Source organism: Vanessa tameamea, chromosome 6 (genome assembly GCF_037043105.1).
Source record: "Vanessa tameamea isolate UH-Manoa-2023 chromosome 6, ilVanTame1 primary haplotype, whole genome shotgun sequence".
NCBI lineage: Eukaryota > Metazoa > Arthropoda > Insecta > Lepidoptera > Nymphalidae > Vanessa > Vanessa tameamea.
The window spans coordinates 6,715,740-6,735,242 of NC_087314.1; the positions used below are offsets into that span (position 1 = coordinate 6,715,740).

At 31.2% G+C, this 19,503-nt stretch overlaps 4 protein-coding genes across 4 annotated transcripts; 2 read left to right on the forward strand and 2 right to left on the reverse strand.

Moving 5' to 3' along the window:
- Window positions 1–4,108: 4,108 nt before the first annotated feature.
- LOC113393441 (putative ATPase N2B) lies at window positions 4,109–7,552 on the forward strand. Its single transcript, XM_026630319.2, has 7 exons — window positions 4,109–4,698; window positions 4,780–4,974; window positions 5,117–5,358; window positions 5,672–5,846; window positions 5,926–6,075; window positions 6,215–6,331; window positions 6,534–7,552. Exons 1-7 carry the CDS (start codon window positions 4,306–4,308, stop codon window positions 6,657–6,659), a joined length of 1,398 nt encoding a protein of 465 aa, XP_026486104.2. The 5' UTR covers window positions 4,109–4,305; the 3' UTR covers window positions 6,660–7,552.
- A 259-nt stretch (window positions 7,553–7,811) lies between these two features.
- On the reverse strand, window positions 7,812–16,106 carry LOC113393444 (general transcription factor IIE subunit 1). Its single transcript, XM_026630328.2, has 9 exons — window positions 15,921–16,106; window positions 10,951–11,079; window positions 10,756–10,872; window positions 10,491–10,669; window positions 10,093–10,319; window positions 9,364–9,562; window positions 8,659–8,791; window positions 8,143–8,247; window positions 7,812–8,023 (listed from the first exon to the last, which is right to left on the reverse strand). The coding sequence occupies exons 2-9, from the start codon at window positions 11,072–11,074 to the stop codon at window positions 7,848–7,850; spliced, it is 1,260 nt and encodes a 419-aa protein (XP_026486113.1). The 5' UTR covers window positions 11,075–11,079; window positions 15,921–16,106; the 3' UTR covers window positions 7,812–7,847.
- On the reverse strand, window positions 11,960–15,604 carry LOC113393439 (tyrosine-protein kinase transmembrane receptor Ror2). The gene has a single exon (XM_026630317.2). It carries the CDS (start codon window positions 15,407–15,409, stop codon window positions 13,493–13,495), a length of 1,917 nt encoding a protein of 638 aa, XP_026486102.1. The 5' UTR covers window positions 15,410–15,604; the 3' UTR covers window positions 11,960–13,492.
- On the forward strand, window positions 15,818–19,021 carry LOC113393447 (rab-like protein 3). The gene is made up of 6 exons (XM_026630333.2): window positions 15,818–15,972; window positions 16,717–16,926; window positions 17,125–17,270; window positions 17,618–17,754; window positions 17,843–17,897; window positions 18,691–19,021. The coding sequence occupies exons 1-6, from the start codon at window positions 15,927–15,929 to the stop codon at window positions 18,826–18,828; spliced, it is 732 nt and encodes a 243-aa protein (XP_026486118.1). The 5' UTR covers window positions 15,818–15,926; the 3' UTR covers window positions 18,829–19,021.
- Window positions 19,022–19,503: the final 482 nt, after the last annotated feature.

Sequence of the window (19,503 nt, forward strand, 5' to 3'; positions counted from 1 at the left end):
TTCCGCCAATTGCTAAATACTATTTTGAACCTCCACCTCCCGTAAGATATATATTGTTTTAACTTTCAAGTAATTCTTATTAATAAGAATATTTAAAGTTAATTAAATGTTTATTTCACCTCTTTTGACGAAACTACTCGTACCAACACAGTCGGAACATCTTTTAAAAACAATGTCTTTTTAGTATTTATGCCACTGTTGGATGCCAAACAAGTTACAGACCTTTAAAGATTATTCTCTATAAAATGATATGATTTTTAAATGATGTCCGTAAAATGATTTGAATGTGCAGATAAAATTTAAAGTAAGGATCAATTCCTTTAGTTACAGTATAGTCTTCCATTGTTCTTACGTAGATTATAAGCGATAAAACTTGACCCTATAGACCCTACATTCGAGATTAAAAGTTTTTGTTCCAGTTTTAGATTACACTGCTATTATTATTTTTTAAACAAATTCACAAGAAAAACGTCGAATATTATACTATAAAATACATTTTAGTCTTAATGTAAATGGTTTCCTAAACTGCCATAACGATATAATTAATTCGACACGGTTTCATAACTATATTGTGTAATTAAATCCTCATGGATTGTCAGACTGGCAAATGGGCCACCTGATGGGAAGTGGACACAATCGCCGATAGACATTAAAGCACTGTAAGAAATATCAATCCCTTACGTCACCGACGTGCCACTAATCCTCGGAACTAAAATGTTGTCTCTAATACCTGTAGAAGTAGTTACATTAACTCGCTAACCCTTCAAATCGGAACACATCAATACTGTGGGTGCTACTTCCCTTACCCACAAGTAAACGTTTTATAAATATTAAAATTATCCAAGGCATCGATGGTATTTTTAAGCAACATAAGGATATTTTGATGATTGAACGTCTAGAACTTTCACTTTCTTATATTGCGCCGGAGAACAGTATTTATTTAATTCCTTCCCCTACATGCTTTTGAGAGCGTTGCGCTCTGTCTATCTCCTTTTTTATCGTAGAGGATTGTCACTCGCTGAAATCTTTTTACACCGTAAATTTAAACAATGTAGACAAACCTATTTTATCGTATAACTTATATTAAGTATATAAATGGACATTTCTGAATAATTTGCGTAGCAACTCATTCACTTTCACAACCTCATCCATATTAAATTTCTTACTGTGGTACATGTTATATAGATTTTTTTCCATTTCTTTTCGTCTTGTCGTATGTGTCACGTTTGGTAATGAAGACCCGTAGGAGATTAATCGGTTGCGAATAAATTATGTTATGAGTATAAAAAGTTCAACAACAGCTAGAGACATATAAATATAACAATATAAATATGACTATAACATTAGTTTATAATTTATTGTCCGCTATATATTTTTTTGAATGTAAATAATAAATAGAGAGTAAAATAATATAGGACCGCTTGAAACTACATCTAATGAAGCTTTGGAAAATTGAGCTTTAATTTTCATTTTTATTAAATGAATTAGGTATGTTGTACGAAATGGGATTCGAGCTGTAGATTAATGTTGACTGTGTAATTCGGCTTACAGAGGCAACATAAATCATTAATTTTGTATTTTATTTGATCTTCGGCAGATCTTGACAATTGACTTTAAGTTCAGTCCATACATTGATTTTTGATTTTGATAAGCTTTCTAAATGTTATATAATAATTATACTATACAGTTATAAGAATTAAGAATAATTTATAATTTGGATATTCCGCTGAGGGTACATATAATTTTCATCGGACATCATCATCATCTTCGGTCAGGAGACATCCGTGAATAAAGTAATAGTATAGTATAATTCTAGACATTAAATATAGAGACTGATACGAATAGAAAGAGATTAATATGAGATTTGTATAGACGAATGGGTAATTGACTAAATTTAAAAAAATGTTTTGATATTGAAATCTTTATGTTTGGATTGATAAAATTAGAAAGCTAAATGAGACATCAAAGGATTGAAACGATATAATGATATAACGATATAATATATATATGGTTTAAGTTTTATAAACTGATACCATACTCAGACAGTCATTTCCTAAAAGAGTTATTCTATTAATGAGAAGCACCGACTGAAATTTATCGACATAAATAATCTCATCGTTTTTAATGGGAAAGTTAGTAAAATTCACGTAATATTATAACATTATATGTTATAATAATTGCCTAGTATTAATTGAAAGAAAGTACAGAGCTTAGAATAAAACTATTGGTATATACAGCAGATAAAAGTAAATGCGTTAGGATTTCTGACAATATACATACTAAGAATGTACAGAATTTTTTTGATATGTAGGCATTAGGCAAATGTAATTGACTCTAATTGAAATGTTAGCTGAAGGATCCGGGTTCTCGAAATTAAAAATAAAAACCTATAACTAGTAATTCTTATAGAATTATAACAATAGTCATTACAAAATCAATCAAATCAATAGAATTTTTCTATTGGGGATGAAGGTTCCGGTGAAATTAAGTTTATAATGACAAACAAAATAAGTAAGTTCAATTAACAACAATAAAAAAGTTGTATAATTACATCCGATTGTGAACAAATATAATAAACTAGCTGCTGCCCGCGGCTTTGCTTGCGTGGAAATTGGTTATAAATAATGTAACCGACTAATTTAAAGTATTACGTTAATTTAAAACCTCTTTGTAAACCACCTTTGTGGTTCAACTTTCGAGGGCTAGATCCACGAGACTGCTCGTAAAGCTCATTCTCGAACAGGCTATTTAGAACTTTCCTTGCGAAAAATAGTTTCTCTTAGGTCTACTCCGGCCATTTTATAGATTTGACCTTGTGCTTTAATAATTGTCATGGCGATGCAGACGCGAACTGTACGATTTTGAAAGGAAAAGTATTCTTAGGGTATCAAAGATATTCGTGGAATATACACTGTTTCTCATCCATCCATCATCCAGTGATAACTGTAGCCTTTATGACATTACGATGGAGTGCCGTTCCTATTACTCTGGTGCCGTTGTATAATTTTGGAGGTCTTAAATCCCTAAGTAACATATGCTATGCATATATGGTACGCGAATCTTCTAACTTAAAAATGATGGACTTCAAGACTAACCTATATAGGAAACTTTAACCTCTATTTCAACCCTTACGGGTAGAATATCCAGAAACGCTTAAATATATATCTACTCATTTCTAATCAGTATCCCAAAATTAAAGTTTCATGTTTCTAACTAAAAAAATGGCTGATTTCCAGACTAACCTATATACGAAATGGCAGCCCCTATTTCACCCCTTCGGGCTAGAATATCCAGAAACGCTTAAATACGTATCTACTTATTTTTAATCACTATCCCAAAAATAAAGTTTCATAGATTATATCCGGGGCATCACTTTCACAAGAATGTTTGTTTGTGCCAAAAAGAGCTTTTCAAGTTTCATTACCCATACTCTTGCCTACTCACTTCATTCTGTCCTCTTCCTTAGAGCGTTTTCACATTATTCGATCCGATAACGATGTCGGGCGTTGATTCGATATCGGAGGAAGTAAAATGTATGAAATATATATCTGTCTTTCATTATGTCCGATCCGATATCGGATATCGAAGTCGCCAATGATGTGTTGGCGGAAACATCGGCAACATGTCTCTGGATTCTTAACCACCCTGTAGCGCCCAATAGTGTTATCTTTGAGAAATACTCATCGTAATCAATGGTATTTATTTTATCGAAAATATTCATCATCTTCATTTGTGAAGAGAATCAAAATAAACATAATATAATTTATTTTTACCATCGAATTACCCTTCTCTCAGAAAATTAAAGACAACGTAGAGAAGCTAGAGTTCTTACTTTACTTGACACTTATTTGTTTGGTTAGTAAAAATAAATAATATTTCTAAACTTATATTTCTTTTTTTTACTTTGTTTACTTATTGTTCAATAGTTCGTATTCTTTTGTAGATTTTTTCTTGTTACCTAAATTTCAACTTCCGATCATTTCAAATAATTGTGGTAAATATTCGTTTTAGAGGATTTTTTATTTGTGACGCTTAAAGCTATTATGTAATAAAATTGAGGTTGACGTGAATTTGACAACTGACAAGTTGTCAATTGTCACAAATGACACATTCGAATAATCCGATAATATAAAACAGCTGTATTGTAATTTAAGCTTATTTAATATTAGTATTAGTTGAACTTGTTGAAGACCATCATTAGTATTAGAGAACAATAATTACGATGACGATTTGTATTAACCTGTCAAAATATATTGTACTTATGTAATAATTTTATGAATATTTGTGAATAGGTAATTCTTGATAATGTTTCCAAAAAAATCTTCTTTTCATTTGACATCTTTAACTAAAAGGACTATGAGATATTGTTATCACTGTGCAAGGTTTATATCTTCTAATATTAAGGAAAAACCACTTGCAAATCAAGGTCCATGGAGTTTGTACTCAGAAAAAGTAAATAATGGTGTCCTGAGTAAAGACTCTCATCAGGAAATGGTAGTGCAACATTTACAAGAAATATTTCAAGAAGTATCAGTTTTTCGCAGGCCTGTTATACAACCAAAAATAGGAGAATCCTTTTTTAGTATGTTTAGAAAAAAAGAACCCCAAAAAATAATTGCACCAAAAGGGCTGTATATTTATGGAAGTGTTGGTGGTGGAAAAACAATGTTAATGGATCTATTCTATGAAACCGTTCCTGTATGATTGCAAAATTTACTTGGATGTATTTAGTTATTAAATATTTATACAAATATAATTAAAACATGTCCTCTTTTTCAGATAAAAGAAAAACTAAGAGTCCATTTTAACTCTTTTATGTTAAATATACATGCACGAATACATGAACTCAAAATCAAATCAGGCAAAGGAGCAAGTTCTTTTAGAGATGAAGGATCTAAGCCATTTGATCCTATTCCACCCGTAGCTGCTGATATTACTCAAGAGTCTTGGTTGATATGTTTTGATGAATTTCAGGTATGTCTTTGTTTTATTGTAACCAAGTTTTTATTAAATATTGATTAATTAAATTTGTAAACTGATTTTTTTTGTTTCACAACTTTATTTTATTCATAAACATTAAAGATAAACATAAGATTTGAATAATAAATATTTATAGGTTACAGACATTGGAGATGCTATGATTTTAAAACGACTATTTACTCAACTGTTTGATAATGGATGTGTTGTTATAGCAACTAGTAACAGGAAACCTGATGATCTGTATAAAAATGGACTGCAGAGATCGAATTTCTTGCCGTTTATACCAATTCTTAAAGAGCATTGTAATGTTATACAACTAGACTCTGGTATTGATTATAGAATAAGGGGAACTGGCAATAAGTATGGCAAGTATTTTATGTGAGTATCAAGTTATAAGATGTCGAGGAAAAAGACACAAAAAAAATTTAATTAGAAGTTAAGAATTACTCATTTAAAAAAAATATCAAATTCTACATAAATGTGATACATTCTTACAATGTTGTTTTAGATAACTAGAAAATAACATTAGAATCTTTTATTAATTAATAGCCCTTACAGGTTGTTCTTGGTTGCCCTCAAATGATTAGAAATTTCAGTACAATTAATTTAACTATTCATTAAAATATATATTGCATACAAATAATGGATCAATTAGGATTTTCATTCATTACATAAATTTTATATTTTACAGTAACAGTGAGCTTACGGAAGATAATAATACTGTAGATAATTTATTTAAGTTCCTAGTATCAAAAGAGACTGATACTGTACGGGTAAGAGTGATCAATATTCTGGGTAGAAATGTCAAGTTTGCAAAAACATGTGGACGTATTCTGGATTCAACCTTTGAAGAGTTATGTGACAGAGTAAGTTGTTTTATAATTAAAAATTATTGTTTACCAAATTTTAGTAACATTTTAATTAAATATTCCTTATATTTTTTAGCCTCTTGGTGCTAGTGATTACCTCATAATATCGAAAACGTTCCATACGGTGTTTATAAGAGAACTACCTCAATTATCAATAGTAAAACATAGATCGCAAATACGAAGATTTATAACACTTATCGATACATTATATGACAATAGAGTTAGGGTAAGTATCATATAAATAACAATTTCGTAACAAACATATAAGAATGTGTATTGTAAATCTCATGTTATTTATCTCTAAATGACAATTATCCTTAGTAATTCTTTTATTTAAATGTATTTCACATTTAAATTTATTTTAGGTTGTCATTGCTGCTGACTGTGACCCAAAGGTTCTTTTTAATCTGGAAGATGTAAAGGATCAATATGGGGATGCTGATAGAGCACTAATGGATGATCTAAAAATAACGAAAGACTCGGTAAGACACTACGTTTTAATAGATTATTGTCGTTGCTTTTGGTCTTGTTGTGCACATTTGTAGAATTGTATTAATTTTTATGATGGACATCGATCTTCGTTATATCTACTAAATATAGTTGCATTCATTTTGAATATAGTTAAAATGAGAAACATGTCTGCCGAATTTCATGTGTATTATATTATAATACTTAAACACTCAGGACGATGCCAAGGCTGCAATATTTACTGGTGAAGAAGAAATGTTTGCTTGTGATCGATGTCTTTCGAGGATTATGGAAATGCAAACAGATGAATATTGGGAGAAGTGGGGTGAAGACATCAATTAAATCAAGTTTATTGTGTATGCAAAATTATAACTAAGAATTTTTAATGCTGTAAATCTAGTATAAATTCTACATTTATCAGTCTCAACTGTTATTATTTATAAACATGTCAGTGTTTTTTTTGGATAATTGAGAAAATTTACTTTTGATGTTCATTTTGATGATTATTAACATACGAAATTATCTTGTTATTTGGAATTTCCAAAATTATTAATATACACCTGTATATTAATAATACAACATTATTTATCGTAAAAAACCCATTTTTTTTTCTTTGAGTACAACGTAAAGATAAAGTATGGTACGCATTGCTTGCAATTGATTTACCACATGTGATTTTGAAAACAATGTATTTACAAATTGTTGTACCCATGAAAAAAAATTTTTTTGGGTTACCTATATTGTACAACATGTATATAAAAGTACATAGATAAGAATTATTTAATGCAAATGCAGACACCACCATTGAATTTAAGAATAGGTATTATTCTTTGTATCTCAATATATTATTGCAACTAATCTGTGTCGTGTAATATAGCATGAATAATATATTTATTAATTTATTAAGTACATTACAAATTGTGTTATACGTTCTTCTAGTATTTACATTACTGTACAGATAGACATACAATAATAGCAAAACAAGAATGTAGTTTTTATTAAATTAATGTATGTATTATATAGCGTATATAAGTTTTTTAGACTTAGACATTGTAACTATTTAATACAATAGCACAAATGAAAACATATTCATTGTTCAGTATTAATTAACATTCTTCATATTTTACCTTTGTTATTTACAATTTTCTAGAATAAATTTGTAATTAACTTTTAATAATGTTATTAGACGTTCGTAAAAATATTTTCGACTATTTATTAAAGAGAAGTTTTATTTTTATATGTATAAATTTATTTTCCTATTCAATGTTATAAAAAAAAAATCAACCCATTGTCCCATAATTTTGCGTGCTCTCCCTTGTTTGTGTGAAGTATTTTGGCAACCTTTTATTTGTTTTGTGTTTGCGTGTATATCCATTTATTCATAATTATAAACAGTATGCTGACTACCTAACCTATTCAGAATGAATATTATTAATAGTTAGAAAAAATTAGTAATTAAAAATGAGGTAAACTAAAAATAAGTAAAAATCTAAATTCGGTACACAGTTTTTATTCTCAACTAAACTTATTCTAGTCATACATATGACTGTAATATTCTTGATAAACTTGTATGTAAGTCTCCTTTTCGGAGGGCGTCATCCTAGCGATGACGTCATCGTCGATGCTCGTGATAGGCACCGGCTTTCCGTTCACCATTACAGTTGGCGCGTTGTCTTCTGATTCTGAGTCATCGCTTTCCATCTCGGCTGAAGATTATAACAGATAGTTTAATTTCATTTTATTGTTTACATAAATTATTTATTGAAATTCAAAAGCCTTTATATTTTTAAATACATATATTTTTTTAATTTAATTTTTTACTCACCTACTGCAGCGAGTTCATCCTTTAATTTGTAAGGATCCTTAGATTCATTGTCGCTCGAATCAGAGCTATCTTGTTCTGTTTTTAAGGGATTTGTAGCAGCATTACCTATAGTTTAAAATAACACATTAAAATAAATATTTAGGTATTCACTTAAAATTGTTCGTTTTCGACGTACTCTAAACATCTTTAATATATCGTGTTGACGGTGTCGTCATTTTAATAAAATATTCTGTTATTTAATTTTTATTTCTATAGAAATAGTTGGCGTATAGAAGAAATACGAGCGAAAACCAGCTATAAAAATAGTGAACCAGTGGTAATTTACATTCGTATTATAATTTTGTTCTGCTCTTATTATGTTTTTAGTTATAAGTGGAAACTTTACTGGTATATGTGCTAATTTTTATGCTTTAGCTTTAAGAATAACTTGTACTGTTCGTTTCCCTAATAAAGTAAAAATAAAAATAAAAAATAAATAATATACTATGTAATTGTAAATGTCATGAAATTAGTTACCCGTGTTTTGTTTCTCGTGCGCCAAAAGAACCGACATGATGTCGTCGTTTTTCTCTTTTCCAGCGGTCTTTGTGTTGGCTGCGTTGCTGGCCGCTTTTTCCAACGCTGCGTCTGTTGAATGGACGCTGTCGCTCTGAAATATATAAATATAATTACACGATGTTTTCTCCAGCTGTTCGAGCGCAGTTTCACCGGTTCGCGTTTGTGGGAATTTGCGGTGATGATATTTGATTTTTATTTTTAATCTTTCTTAATAAATGGGCTTCCGTAAAATAATTATCTCAAATTAGACCAGTCGATCGTGTGATTAGCACATACAAAAAACAAACAAATTAGAATCTACCTACCAGTTTCATGGTAAAGGGAAATAAATAATAATAAATTAGTATTAATTCTCTATCTTGAATGCTTTAACTGCCTCGCTGTTCTAGTCTAGTGGTCACCTCGTATACATTATAAACATATGCAGCGGGATGCCGAAGTCACTAGTTAAATAACGAGCCAGTTTAATACAACTTCTTCAATTCTGACTAGTCCGGAACTAGAAAGTTGAAAGTGTGGTCTTGAACTTTACTTGTGTCGGATTGTTATCCCATCAGACTACGAGATAAAAAAACAGGTTACACTACAATAACATCGCTCGCAGTTTGGTAGTCTCAGCAAACAGGTCGCGAATAAGGCGATAGGGGCGCGACGTAGGCCTGCCTGGTCGTTGGCGACGATGGTGCTCTCCACCATCCACACGGGGCGCTCCTTGCGCAGCGTGCTGGGGTCGGCGGCCGCGTCCGCGTCTCCGATGGTGACGTCGACGCGCGTCTCCTCCACCGCCAGCCCCTGGTTGCGCGTGGCCTCGCCCGACCACTGCTCGCCCGACGGCCGGTTCCCGAACTGCTTCGACGTTAACCTGACAGAGAACCATCAGTGACGTTTTGAATTTATTGTTCTTCCTGTCCATTGACCGGGAACTTTGTGATTTTTTTAGTTACCTATATAATATAAATATTTGTTTAAGATTTTAGATCATAAAACTATTTTTTAATATGAAATATTTTTATTATGAATCAAGAATCGGATAAAAGGGAAAAACTATAACACTCAATTTTCCGACGAAAATAAAATAATGAAAAGACTATGTAATTATTTTCTTTTTTCTTACTTTCTATTAGCCAACACGGTATCGTTGTGAATTTGTTTATGTATGTTATTTGTTATTATTTTGAAACAATTAATAACCGGAATATTAAACATAAGGAACGACCTCCGATCCTGGATCCTGAGTGACCATACGCAAAATAGGTTTAAAAATAAAAGCCAAAGACCGGGTGTTTTTGGAAAGGCTTACCTCCAGCAGAGAATGAACATAGGTATCATCCCAGATGATGATACGGGATAGATTTAGAGGATACGATAATTATAAATATGATGTCAACGAACCCTCTTATTGTGTTAATGTCCACCGGTTCCGGCTCCAATATTTCTGGCGCCAATTTGATTCCCTCGACTTCCCTAAGTAATATGTAAAGAGTTTCCAATTGTTCATTGAATTTTGCCAGCAACAATCTCGAATCTTTCTTGGGGAGGGCCGATTGGTCTTCTTCGACGACTTGATTACAGAATGTACATCGGAACTCTTGTGTCATCATATCATACAACTGATCAGCCTGTTATATAATGAAAAAGATTTCATTATTGTTCCAACCGATCAGAAGAACTTTAGTAAATACAGACGTGTAAAAGATTTATATATACATATAAATAATAAGATAAAATACAATAAATTCTCCGATATGAGGTGAACCTAAAATTTTTAAATTATACACAATTTCGTTTACCTCAAGATCTGTAAATGTTTTGCCGCAGGATGGACATTTAAAACTAGCACGACTTGTAGCGTCTCGCTCCTCTGTTTCCATCCGCTTGCGCATTAGATCCAGTTTGTATTTAACAACATTGACAAAAGTTTTGTAGTTTATAAAGTAATAGTTAACTTTCTGTGCTTTACCATCCAGACCTGGAAATAATATTCACTAATTAAACATGTATCATATCATATGTCAAAGGTAAGATTTAATTTGCAATTAATTATTGAATACCTACCGGTTTCCATTTTTAATCGAACTTGAATAAACTTATCGTTTTTTAGAGTCGCTATTCTAGCTCTTAACATTTTTCGTTCAAATTTCAAGAGTTCACAAATATCATCTTCTTTCATACCTTGAAAATGAAAAAATAAAAGTAAGCTCAAATAGTGTGTATAACAAAAAGTTAAGTATTAAATGATTTGCCACTCACAAGGATTTCGAACCAACATGTCCACAATAAGGGCATCTTCGATTGTATAAAACCCTCTAACCACAAGTCTAGCTAGTTGCTTTAAGCTACTCGGCACCTCAGTGACGAGTCGCTCCTCAGTCATAATAACTGAAAATATGTAAAAAATATATTGAATATAACATAATCTATTGTGTTGTAATAATTTGATAAAGCGAAAGGGATTTCAACTACATTTCTATATAGATGCCCATTGCAAAGTTTAGATCTTAACTCGTCATGCTGCTTCTGCCGGTCTTGGGAGGACCGTTCTTATATCAATTTATATAAACATATGTTTACCGCTAACGAAATATTAAGGCTTGGGTGATTGAAGAGATGCTAAACATTAATATTTGAATAAGCCATATATTTACACCATTAACGGACATATTATTATTAACATAATTGTGCTAAAGGCGCATCAGTGTTTTGTTTCTTACCGTGTCACTTACGTCACTACCTGTCACTATGGGCAATGGAAAATTTAGGCGGAAAAAATGTAATATTTTCCACACTACAAACAATATTGATGGTACTGGTGATATTTTAATCTGTCTATGGTTATAAATGATCGTTTCTTTTTTTTATATCCTCATCAATATTTTGACATGATATTTATACCAGTACATATATATATATATCGGAATTCAGTGTTTTTTGTCTAAAAATTGTCGTATAATTTAACGTATCATCGTATAATCTTATTATTTAAATATCATGGGCCGCGAAATCGCATAAGAATCAATCAAAATAAAAATAAAGCCACAAATAGACAGTTTTTGTAGTATGTGGTATTATGGCCCCTTCTCCCTGCAAATAACTGTTGCCCTTTGATCCTGTGGATTCCATTCTATAATAGGCGAATTTATTCGACAGATTTTGAATAGCAAGTAATCAAATTTTTATTTTCGAAAATAAACTGAACTGCCCATACATCTTCCTAAAGTAAATGAATTAATAAAGGTTTACAAAAATTAAAAAACAGGTATTTAAAAATCGAATTATTTACTCTTAACGACAAAGATTAACACAATTTAATAAATTAAATGTATAATGTTTCATAAAATACAAAATTCCAAAATAGTATGTCATAGAAATTAAATGTTTTTAAAAATAATATACATAATACAAAAATGTATCTGGCAGTGTTTTATTTCACATGATTTTATCTTTGATTTAATGGATGGCTCGATTGGATATTCAAAAATCTATATAATTATATGTAAGTTAAAATGTGACTGAATAAGTAACAAATAAATACGCCCCCGCTAATGCAGTCATATACATGTGAATTTTTTTTCAAATGATTTTGATTTTAGAAAACGATTAATTAATTCTCGCTTAGCATGACGACTTCTATATAAAAAGAAGATAGAAATATTATAAAAATATCAATTCACATTATAGTAAAGAAGTATTATGATCAAACAAATTAAGAAAATATTTAAAATTGCAAATTAGTCTTTAAAGGGGATAATGTTTTTTCTATGTATAATCCCACGTAATTATATTTATTGTATTACGTCAGCAACATTCAAAACTCAAGTGTAATCGAACAAATACTAAGAAAATGATAGGAAGAGAAGAATGCTTGTGATTCAAAATACACAATATTTTGAGTATTGACACATGTTCGGTTATACTTGAAGACTTCCCAAGTTTACAAGCATCATCAAGCAGCCGATTTTCTAGTGATCGTTGCTTTTAAGTTGATAATTTTTTAAATTTCAATTGATATAAAAATTACTAGTAATACAATAGTTACTAACAATAATAAGATTTACCAATATGACCATGGTATGTCTATTGAAAATGTACTTAGTTACAAATTAAATATAACAAAGTTTAAAACTAACTACTGTTTAAAATCATCCTTTCAAAATTGGCACTTAACATACATTGCTGAATAAATTTTGGCCAGTACAATTTATCAGACATTCAGTTAAACATAATTTTTATTAATTTATCATGACAAATCTCTGATAATGTTCGAGGAATATGTATAACAAAAATAAAGTTAAATATTCATTAACCTGCCATAAAACACATAAAAATCGCGAAGAGTTCAAATAACCAAACGACAAAGGAACATTATTAAACAAAATCAGTCTTGTTATGATTAAACTGCACAATATAAAAATATCTACAAATTATAATTACTATCTTAAAACAACATTGCTACACTAGAGGTGGTCCAGATGGGCATTATTAGTAATAATTCTTGTGTTATTAGTAATAATACATGTTTCCAACAATTACTGTGATCACCAAATTAGTCCAAAGTACCGGTACTTGAATTTGTGTTGAACATATTTCACTCAATCAAAACATTAGTCATCACTTATCACACACAACGATAATCAAAACAGCTAATACAATTTAAGTGGCTTTTACATATTTTAAATCTAAGTGGCACGACAACTTTTTACAGAATTATATTAATTGATCAAAAGATTTATTTCATTTTGTTAATATACAATGATCAGTTTTGTTTTGTTGGAAATCAATATTATTTAAATTATCAATTAGAATTACTTCTTTCAAGTATCATTTGTATATTGTCCAGGGTTTGATATATAACTCTAAAGTTTGGACGATCACTTGGATGATGATTCCAGCATTGCTTCATCAAATCATATACACATCTTGGTGTGTTGTCTGGGCAAGCAAGAACATTGCCATCTTTTAAAAATCTTACAACTTCTTCATGAGTCATACCAAAATATGGTTGAAGGGCAAAGGAAAATATTTCCCAAAGACATACACCATATGCCCAGACATCTGATTCTAGGGTATACTTATTATATAATATACTCTCTAAAGGCATCCATCTTACAGGAATAGCATCATGCTCATCACCTTTATAATAATCTTGTAAGTAAATTTTATGTGATAGTCCAAAGTCAGCAATTTTAACAACCATATCATCATTAATTAGGCAATTTCTAGTAGCTAAGTCACGATGCACAAATTTCCTATCAGAAAGGTATACCATCCCAGACGCTATCTGTCTGGCAACATGAAGAAGGTCCAAGTGGCTAAGAGGAGTCACAAGAAGTCTTATATCTTCTCTGTTTTCTACAGCTGGTTGGAAATTTGGTGCCGTGCTGCATGCTCTTAAATATTCATTTAAGTCACCCTTACCCATAAATTCAAATAATAAGCACATAGGACGTCCTATAGCACAAACACCCAATAATTTTACAATATTTGGGTGGTCAAAATCAGCTAACAAACAAGCTTCTCTTTCAAAATCCAATTGTAGGTCATGTGAGGCCTCATCTTTGAGCATTTTTACAGCAACCAAAGTGAATTCTTCTTCAGGAATTAGACCAGGAGCCTTGGCTTGGAAAACTCTTCCAAATGCACCTTGGCCTAAATCCTTAATATAAATTATGTTATTCCTAGGAAACTCTAACTTTTCTAACTTAGGATTGAGTTGTGCTCCAGTTGTATGATAAGCCAGGTTACTTGGAAGCTTATCTAAATCAATATCTACATTTTGTAAGTTTCTACGACTTGAGATGGTACATTTAGAATAATGGTTTTTCAAGAAGTAGTGGCACAAAAGGGCAATTGATGCTATGCCTAATATACATCCAAGGCCTCCAAGAGAGAGTAATAAAACAAATGTGGGTGTAAAATAATTTTCCATAACAATTGATCCATTTGTATTGTCTATTTCCTCACTAAAATTAGCACACATGGGTATGTCACAAAGTTCCCATCTCACATTTGGGTCCATAGTGTAACACCAAGGCTTACGCTCTTCTCCACCAGCATTCCTACAATAATTTGTAGCATTTTGAACTTCTGGGAAAACGAGAGGTGGTCTTGTATGCTGATGTGGATGCTGTGACTCCCAGGCTTGGCAAGCTAAACCAGTCTCTGTGACATTCATTGTACCTTGATAATATTGGCCATTACCTTGAATGCACGTTGTTGTCACCTGACTATAATCCATTTCTGTGATACCAGCATTATTACATGTTACTTGTGAACCTTTACCAGAAAATTTTGGAAGATTTTCACATTCTGGAAATCGAAAATGACCTCTTGATTCAAAAAATACGCCACGACGTTTTTGTTCTTCAATAACAATCCAGTCATTGTAACAAAATTGCATTTTAACAGCCATACAATCTTCATAACATAATGGTAATGCAAAATATCCTACGCCGTCTTTGTCAATGCACTTAGGAAATGCATAGGAACACAGAAGTTTTTCTGCTTTACTGCGGCAAGGTTCTTTTAAGGCTGATATCATTTCTTTCCAAAGGCCGCTTGTAATTTTTTCATTTTCAAGACCGCCTGTATGGTTGTACCACACTAATCCAGTTGAGTAATGCTTGCAAATTTGTCCATTGTATGGACCACAATAAAGGTGCACAGATTTTATAGAAAGAAGCACAATTATTACTTTACAATACACCTTCATTGTTATAATGTAGTTAGTGTTTCGATGTATAAAATATAAAATTGTGGCATTTTAATTTAAAGATATTTACAAAATACTGAAAACTTGATAGTACACAATGGCGGCCGCATTATTTATTATTGATTTTAGCAAAATTTTCACGTAAAGTAGACCGTACAGCAGAGAAACTCATAGAACAAAAAATATGATATTCCTATGTATCTATATATAATTAATGTTACCCGTTACATTATTGCGACTTCCGTTTTAGTAAAACTTTTCTTTTAAATCGTTAGATTAGTCGATAAGCTAGTAATGTCTTATTTGTCCATTGTTAAATATCTAAATTAAATACATATGTGTGTTATAAAATTAGATTAAATTAATAAAAAATAAAATATGTATGTATATAATAATAAAGTATGGCAACCTAATCCAAATTTTGTGACAAGGTTGGCAACGCGTGTCGGCAAAGAACTGTCATAATAATTTAAGCAATCCAAATACAGTAGATTGTTGTTAAAGTATTTACCTGGGAATGGCTGCAATTGAGAAAGTGAAGGTCGTCGTCCTTGGGGACTCTGGTAATTTAAAGTCACTAATTTAAACTTTTAACTCTGCCAACTTCTACATTAATACCGGAATAAATAATCACTTAATATCACATATAAACTAACATTTGCCAACATGTTCGGTCATTTAGTGCCATGACAGTTTGTCTTAGGTTAGACAACATCAACATTTTAATTTATTATTTTTGGCGCTAAAGTTTAATTACGTTACATTTGTAGATACATTTACATTAAAATTCAACTATAATTATTTACAATTTATGAATTTAAATAAAAAAGTTACATAAATTCAAACACAAATTTTAAAAGTATCAAAAGATTATATTTATTATTTTTGGAATAAAATATTTAAATTATACAAAAAAAAACAGAATACAAAATAAGATGTTATGATTAATTTTTGTAAAGTATTTTTCTACGTTTATTTTTATATCTAAAGAAAAAGTAAAACAACGGCTTTTGAATGTCCCACTACTGGTCCAAAGCCTCTTCTCCGTTTGAACTTATTTCACCATATTTGTCTATTGCGTGTTGGATACATATGTGCCACGTGTATTTAAATTTACCTTATATCCCTAAAATTATTTATTATTAATGTACTTGGAAATTGAATGAGTTGGATTAACATTGATTAAGGTATGAGGTAATATAATGTAATTTATATATAATTGGCTTTTTTCATATGACAAACACCGCAAAGCATAACTTAATTAATTAAAAAAAATTGGTCAAAAATAAAACTTTTTTTATTTTAAGGCGTCGGAAAAACATCTTTAACGTACCTAATTGCTCACAATAAGCCACTGCTTTCACCGGGTTGGACAGTGGGCTGTTCAGTTGAGGTGAAATTGCATAGATACAAAGAAGGTACACAGGCCCAGAATACATTTTTTGTGGAACTATGGGATGTTGGGGGTTCAAATAATCACAGGAATACTAGGAACGTTTTCTATCAACCAACACATGGTGAGTTAATAATTTATTTATAGATTTGAATGGAAAATTAAGACCAATGTTTCATGTAAATTTAAAATTTTTCGACATGAGTCTAATAATATACATAACAGAAGAGTGATTTTTTGGAGATACTAGTAAAAATGTATATACTTATATTATGAAATAAAAATATATGCCTATTATATATTTCTTACGTATTTTTTTAAGGAATTATTTTGGTGCATGATTTGACAAATAGAAAAAGTCAAATAAACCTCCAGAAATGGCTGTCTGAAATTTTAAATCAAGATAGTACAAATCCGAATTACCAACACGTAGATGTGGATCCAGAGCAGTTCCTCGGATCTACTCAAGTGTGTATACTTTAACTTTTGGAAAACTAGAGTTCGGATCTTGTCCAGTGTAAACGGTATTTATTTTTAAAGGCACTATTTATTGCTCATGGTAAATAATTATATATTTATCCATATATATTTTAATAATAGCAACTTTCAGTTTTATTTTTATTTTCAATATTTATAAGTTGATCAAAGTTTCGACCTGCGCATTCGATCGGTGAAAATCTTACTAAATTTAAATTACTCCTATTTAATCCCACCCGATGATAAGTAGGGCTCAATTATTGCTCAGTAACTTATACGTTTCAATAATAAAGAGTTGAGATAAATTTATAATGATTACTTTTAAGTTACATTTTTAGATTCCAATTCTTGTGATCGGCACGAAATATGACTTAGCCGAAGAGAAGCAAAGGAAAAATCAATATCGAAGATTAGCGAGTAGTATAGCAGAACAATGCGGGGCCGACGAAATATTTGTGAATTGTTATCAAGCACGGTAAGATTATTAGCATTTGAGTATTTATTAAAAAATATATCAGTAATTAATACATAAAAATTACATATAAATAAATTATATTTTTCAGATCTCTCGCACCCGGTACAACCAACTCGGTGAAATTGACGCGATTCTTTGATAAAGTGAGTACATACAGTTATTATATTTCATGAAGCCTCACGTTACGTTTCACGTTAGGTTTCTGATCCGATTCTCCGACTAGTCGAGTCTCGCACAAGTTTTGTTTGTTTACATTTGGTTCTTAATATCCCCAGTAGGGTTTCAAAAGGGAGTCAAAACCTGTGTCTATCTACTAAAAATATATGTAGCGAGTGCGCTGTTAACAAATCGTTTCGGTTATTTGTCCGTAGAGCTCTATGTGACTTGTTAGGAATATGCCCAGAAAATAAAAAGTAATGTTATGAAAAGAACTAAAGCCTCCTAAAAAGTTGAGGAGAATATTTGGAGCTCACCCCACCATGCTGCTTCAATAGCATAGGCACATGAAAATGCAGCTTGGTCGCGAGTTTTGAGGCATATATGACCCTTTTATTATGATCTAATGTTAGATTTCTTAGCGGTATGAGCAGAATCGTATATTTATAACTGAATTATTATCACTATTAAGTTACAAGTGTTTGTATTTAAGCATTACTATTTATTAACTATAAACACATTTATGATTACCAAGTTACTACGCGTAAAACCTACTCTTAGTTGTACTTCTAGCGTGCTGTATATATAGAACCTAACTTAATCAAAGACAAATTATAAATAAGACATAATAGACAATTTTACAACTTTTTAGTTATTAGTCATAATTATTCCTTTTGATATTCGCTTTGCGTGAGCACTTCTGGGTAGGTTAGTATGAATTTCTTACAGCGCCATTGTCTATGGGCGCCACGTACACCTATATCGTAACTGGGCGCGCAGGTGATCGAGCGGCGCTACTACTCGCGCGCGGGCTCGTTCGCGGACAAGCGGCGGCCCGCGCCGCACGCGCTGGCGTCGCCCGCGGCCGGCGCGCGCCCGCCGCAGTACCTCAGCCCGCGGTTCTACCACATGGACTGACACGTGAGGGTTACCGAGCGAAAAACAAATACCTACTAAAACTATTTTCATAATTATCGTTGACTAACACTGCGTAAGTATTAAGTTATTGAAAATATCAACATATAAATATTTTTTCTTTCGCATAAATGAGGCTTATAACGAACAATAATTTTATTTTTCTTTGTAAATTAAAAATATAATTTATCAACCTGATTTACATACAAGATACACTTGTTACGAAACGTAATTATCGTTCTGTTAATTTCGTTATGTCAATCGATGTCGGTTCGTTGCTAGACTGGTTACACTTATTTACTTTACAAAAGTGTTCATCATTCGGCATCATTTAAATTTTCAGTACCATTCTCGCCTTGTCTTACTTACATAATAACCGAACGCACAAACGTGTAACATTTATATATACATATTAGTAGAGAAACTGATAAAATTTAACATTATTAATAATCTCGAAATCGGTCTAAATATAATCTAATGGAATTAGATTATTAGTTTATCTCGGAAACTGATTGATTGGTTGATAATTGTTGGCACTTGGGAAAAAAATAATTAGAAGATTTGCGTTATTAAGCAAAATTTGAAAACAATTTTCACCTGATCTCATATTCGTTATAAGCCTTAAATTGTTTATTAAATAAGCTACGAAGTCCTTGTTACAATACAATTGTAATTGTT

Coding starts and splice junctions, on each gene's coding strand:
- LOC113393444 (XM_026630328.2), bottom strand. CDS start 11,074: ATGACTGAGGAGCGACTCGTCACTGAGGTGCCGAGTAGCTTAAAGCAA. Junction 8,248..8,658: donor GCACGAGAAACAAAACACGG/GTAACTAATTTC, acceptor TTTAAACTATAG/GTAATGCTGCTACAAATCCC. Junction 8,024..8,142: donor GGATGAACTCGCTGCAGTAG/GTGAGTAAAAAA, acceptor TATAATCTTCAG/CCGAGATGGAAAGCGATGAC.
- LOC113393439 (XM_026630317.2), bottom strand. CDS start 15,409: ATGAAGGTGTATTGTAAAGTAATAATTGTGCTTCTTTCTATAAAATCT.
- LOC113393441 (XM_026630319.2), top strand. CDS start 4,306: ATGTTTCCAAAAAAATCTTCTTTTCATTTGACATCTTTAACTAAAAGG. Junction 4,975..5,116: donor TATGTTTTGATGAATTTCAG/GTATGTCTTTGT, acceptor AAATATTTATAG/GTTACAGACATTGGAGATGC. Junction 6,076..6,214: donor TATATGACAATAGAGTTAGG/GTAAGTATCATA, acceptor AATTTATTTTAG/GTTGTCATTGCTGCTGACTG.
- LOC113393447 (XM_026630333.2), top strand. CDS start 15,927: ATGGCTGCAATTGAGAAAGTGAAGGTCGTCGTCCTTGGGGACTCTG. Junction 17,271..17,617: donor AGTTCCTCGGATCTACTCAA/GTGTGTATACTT, acceptor TTACATTTTTAG/ATTCCAATTCTTGTGATCGG. Junction 17,898..18,690: donor TGACGCGATTCTTTGATAAA/GTGAGTACATAC, acceptor CTGGGCGCGCAG/GTGATCGAGCGGCGCTACTA.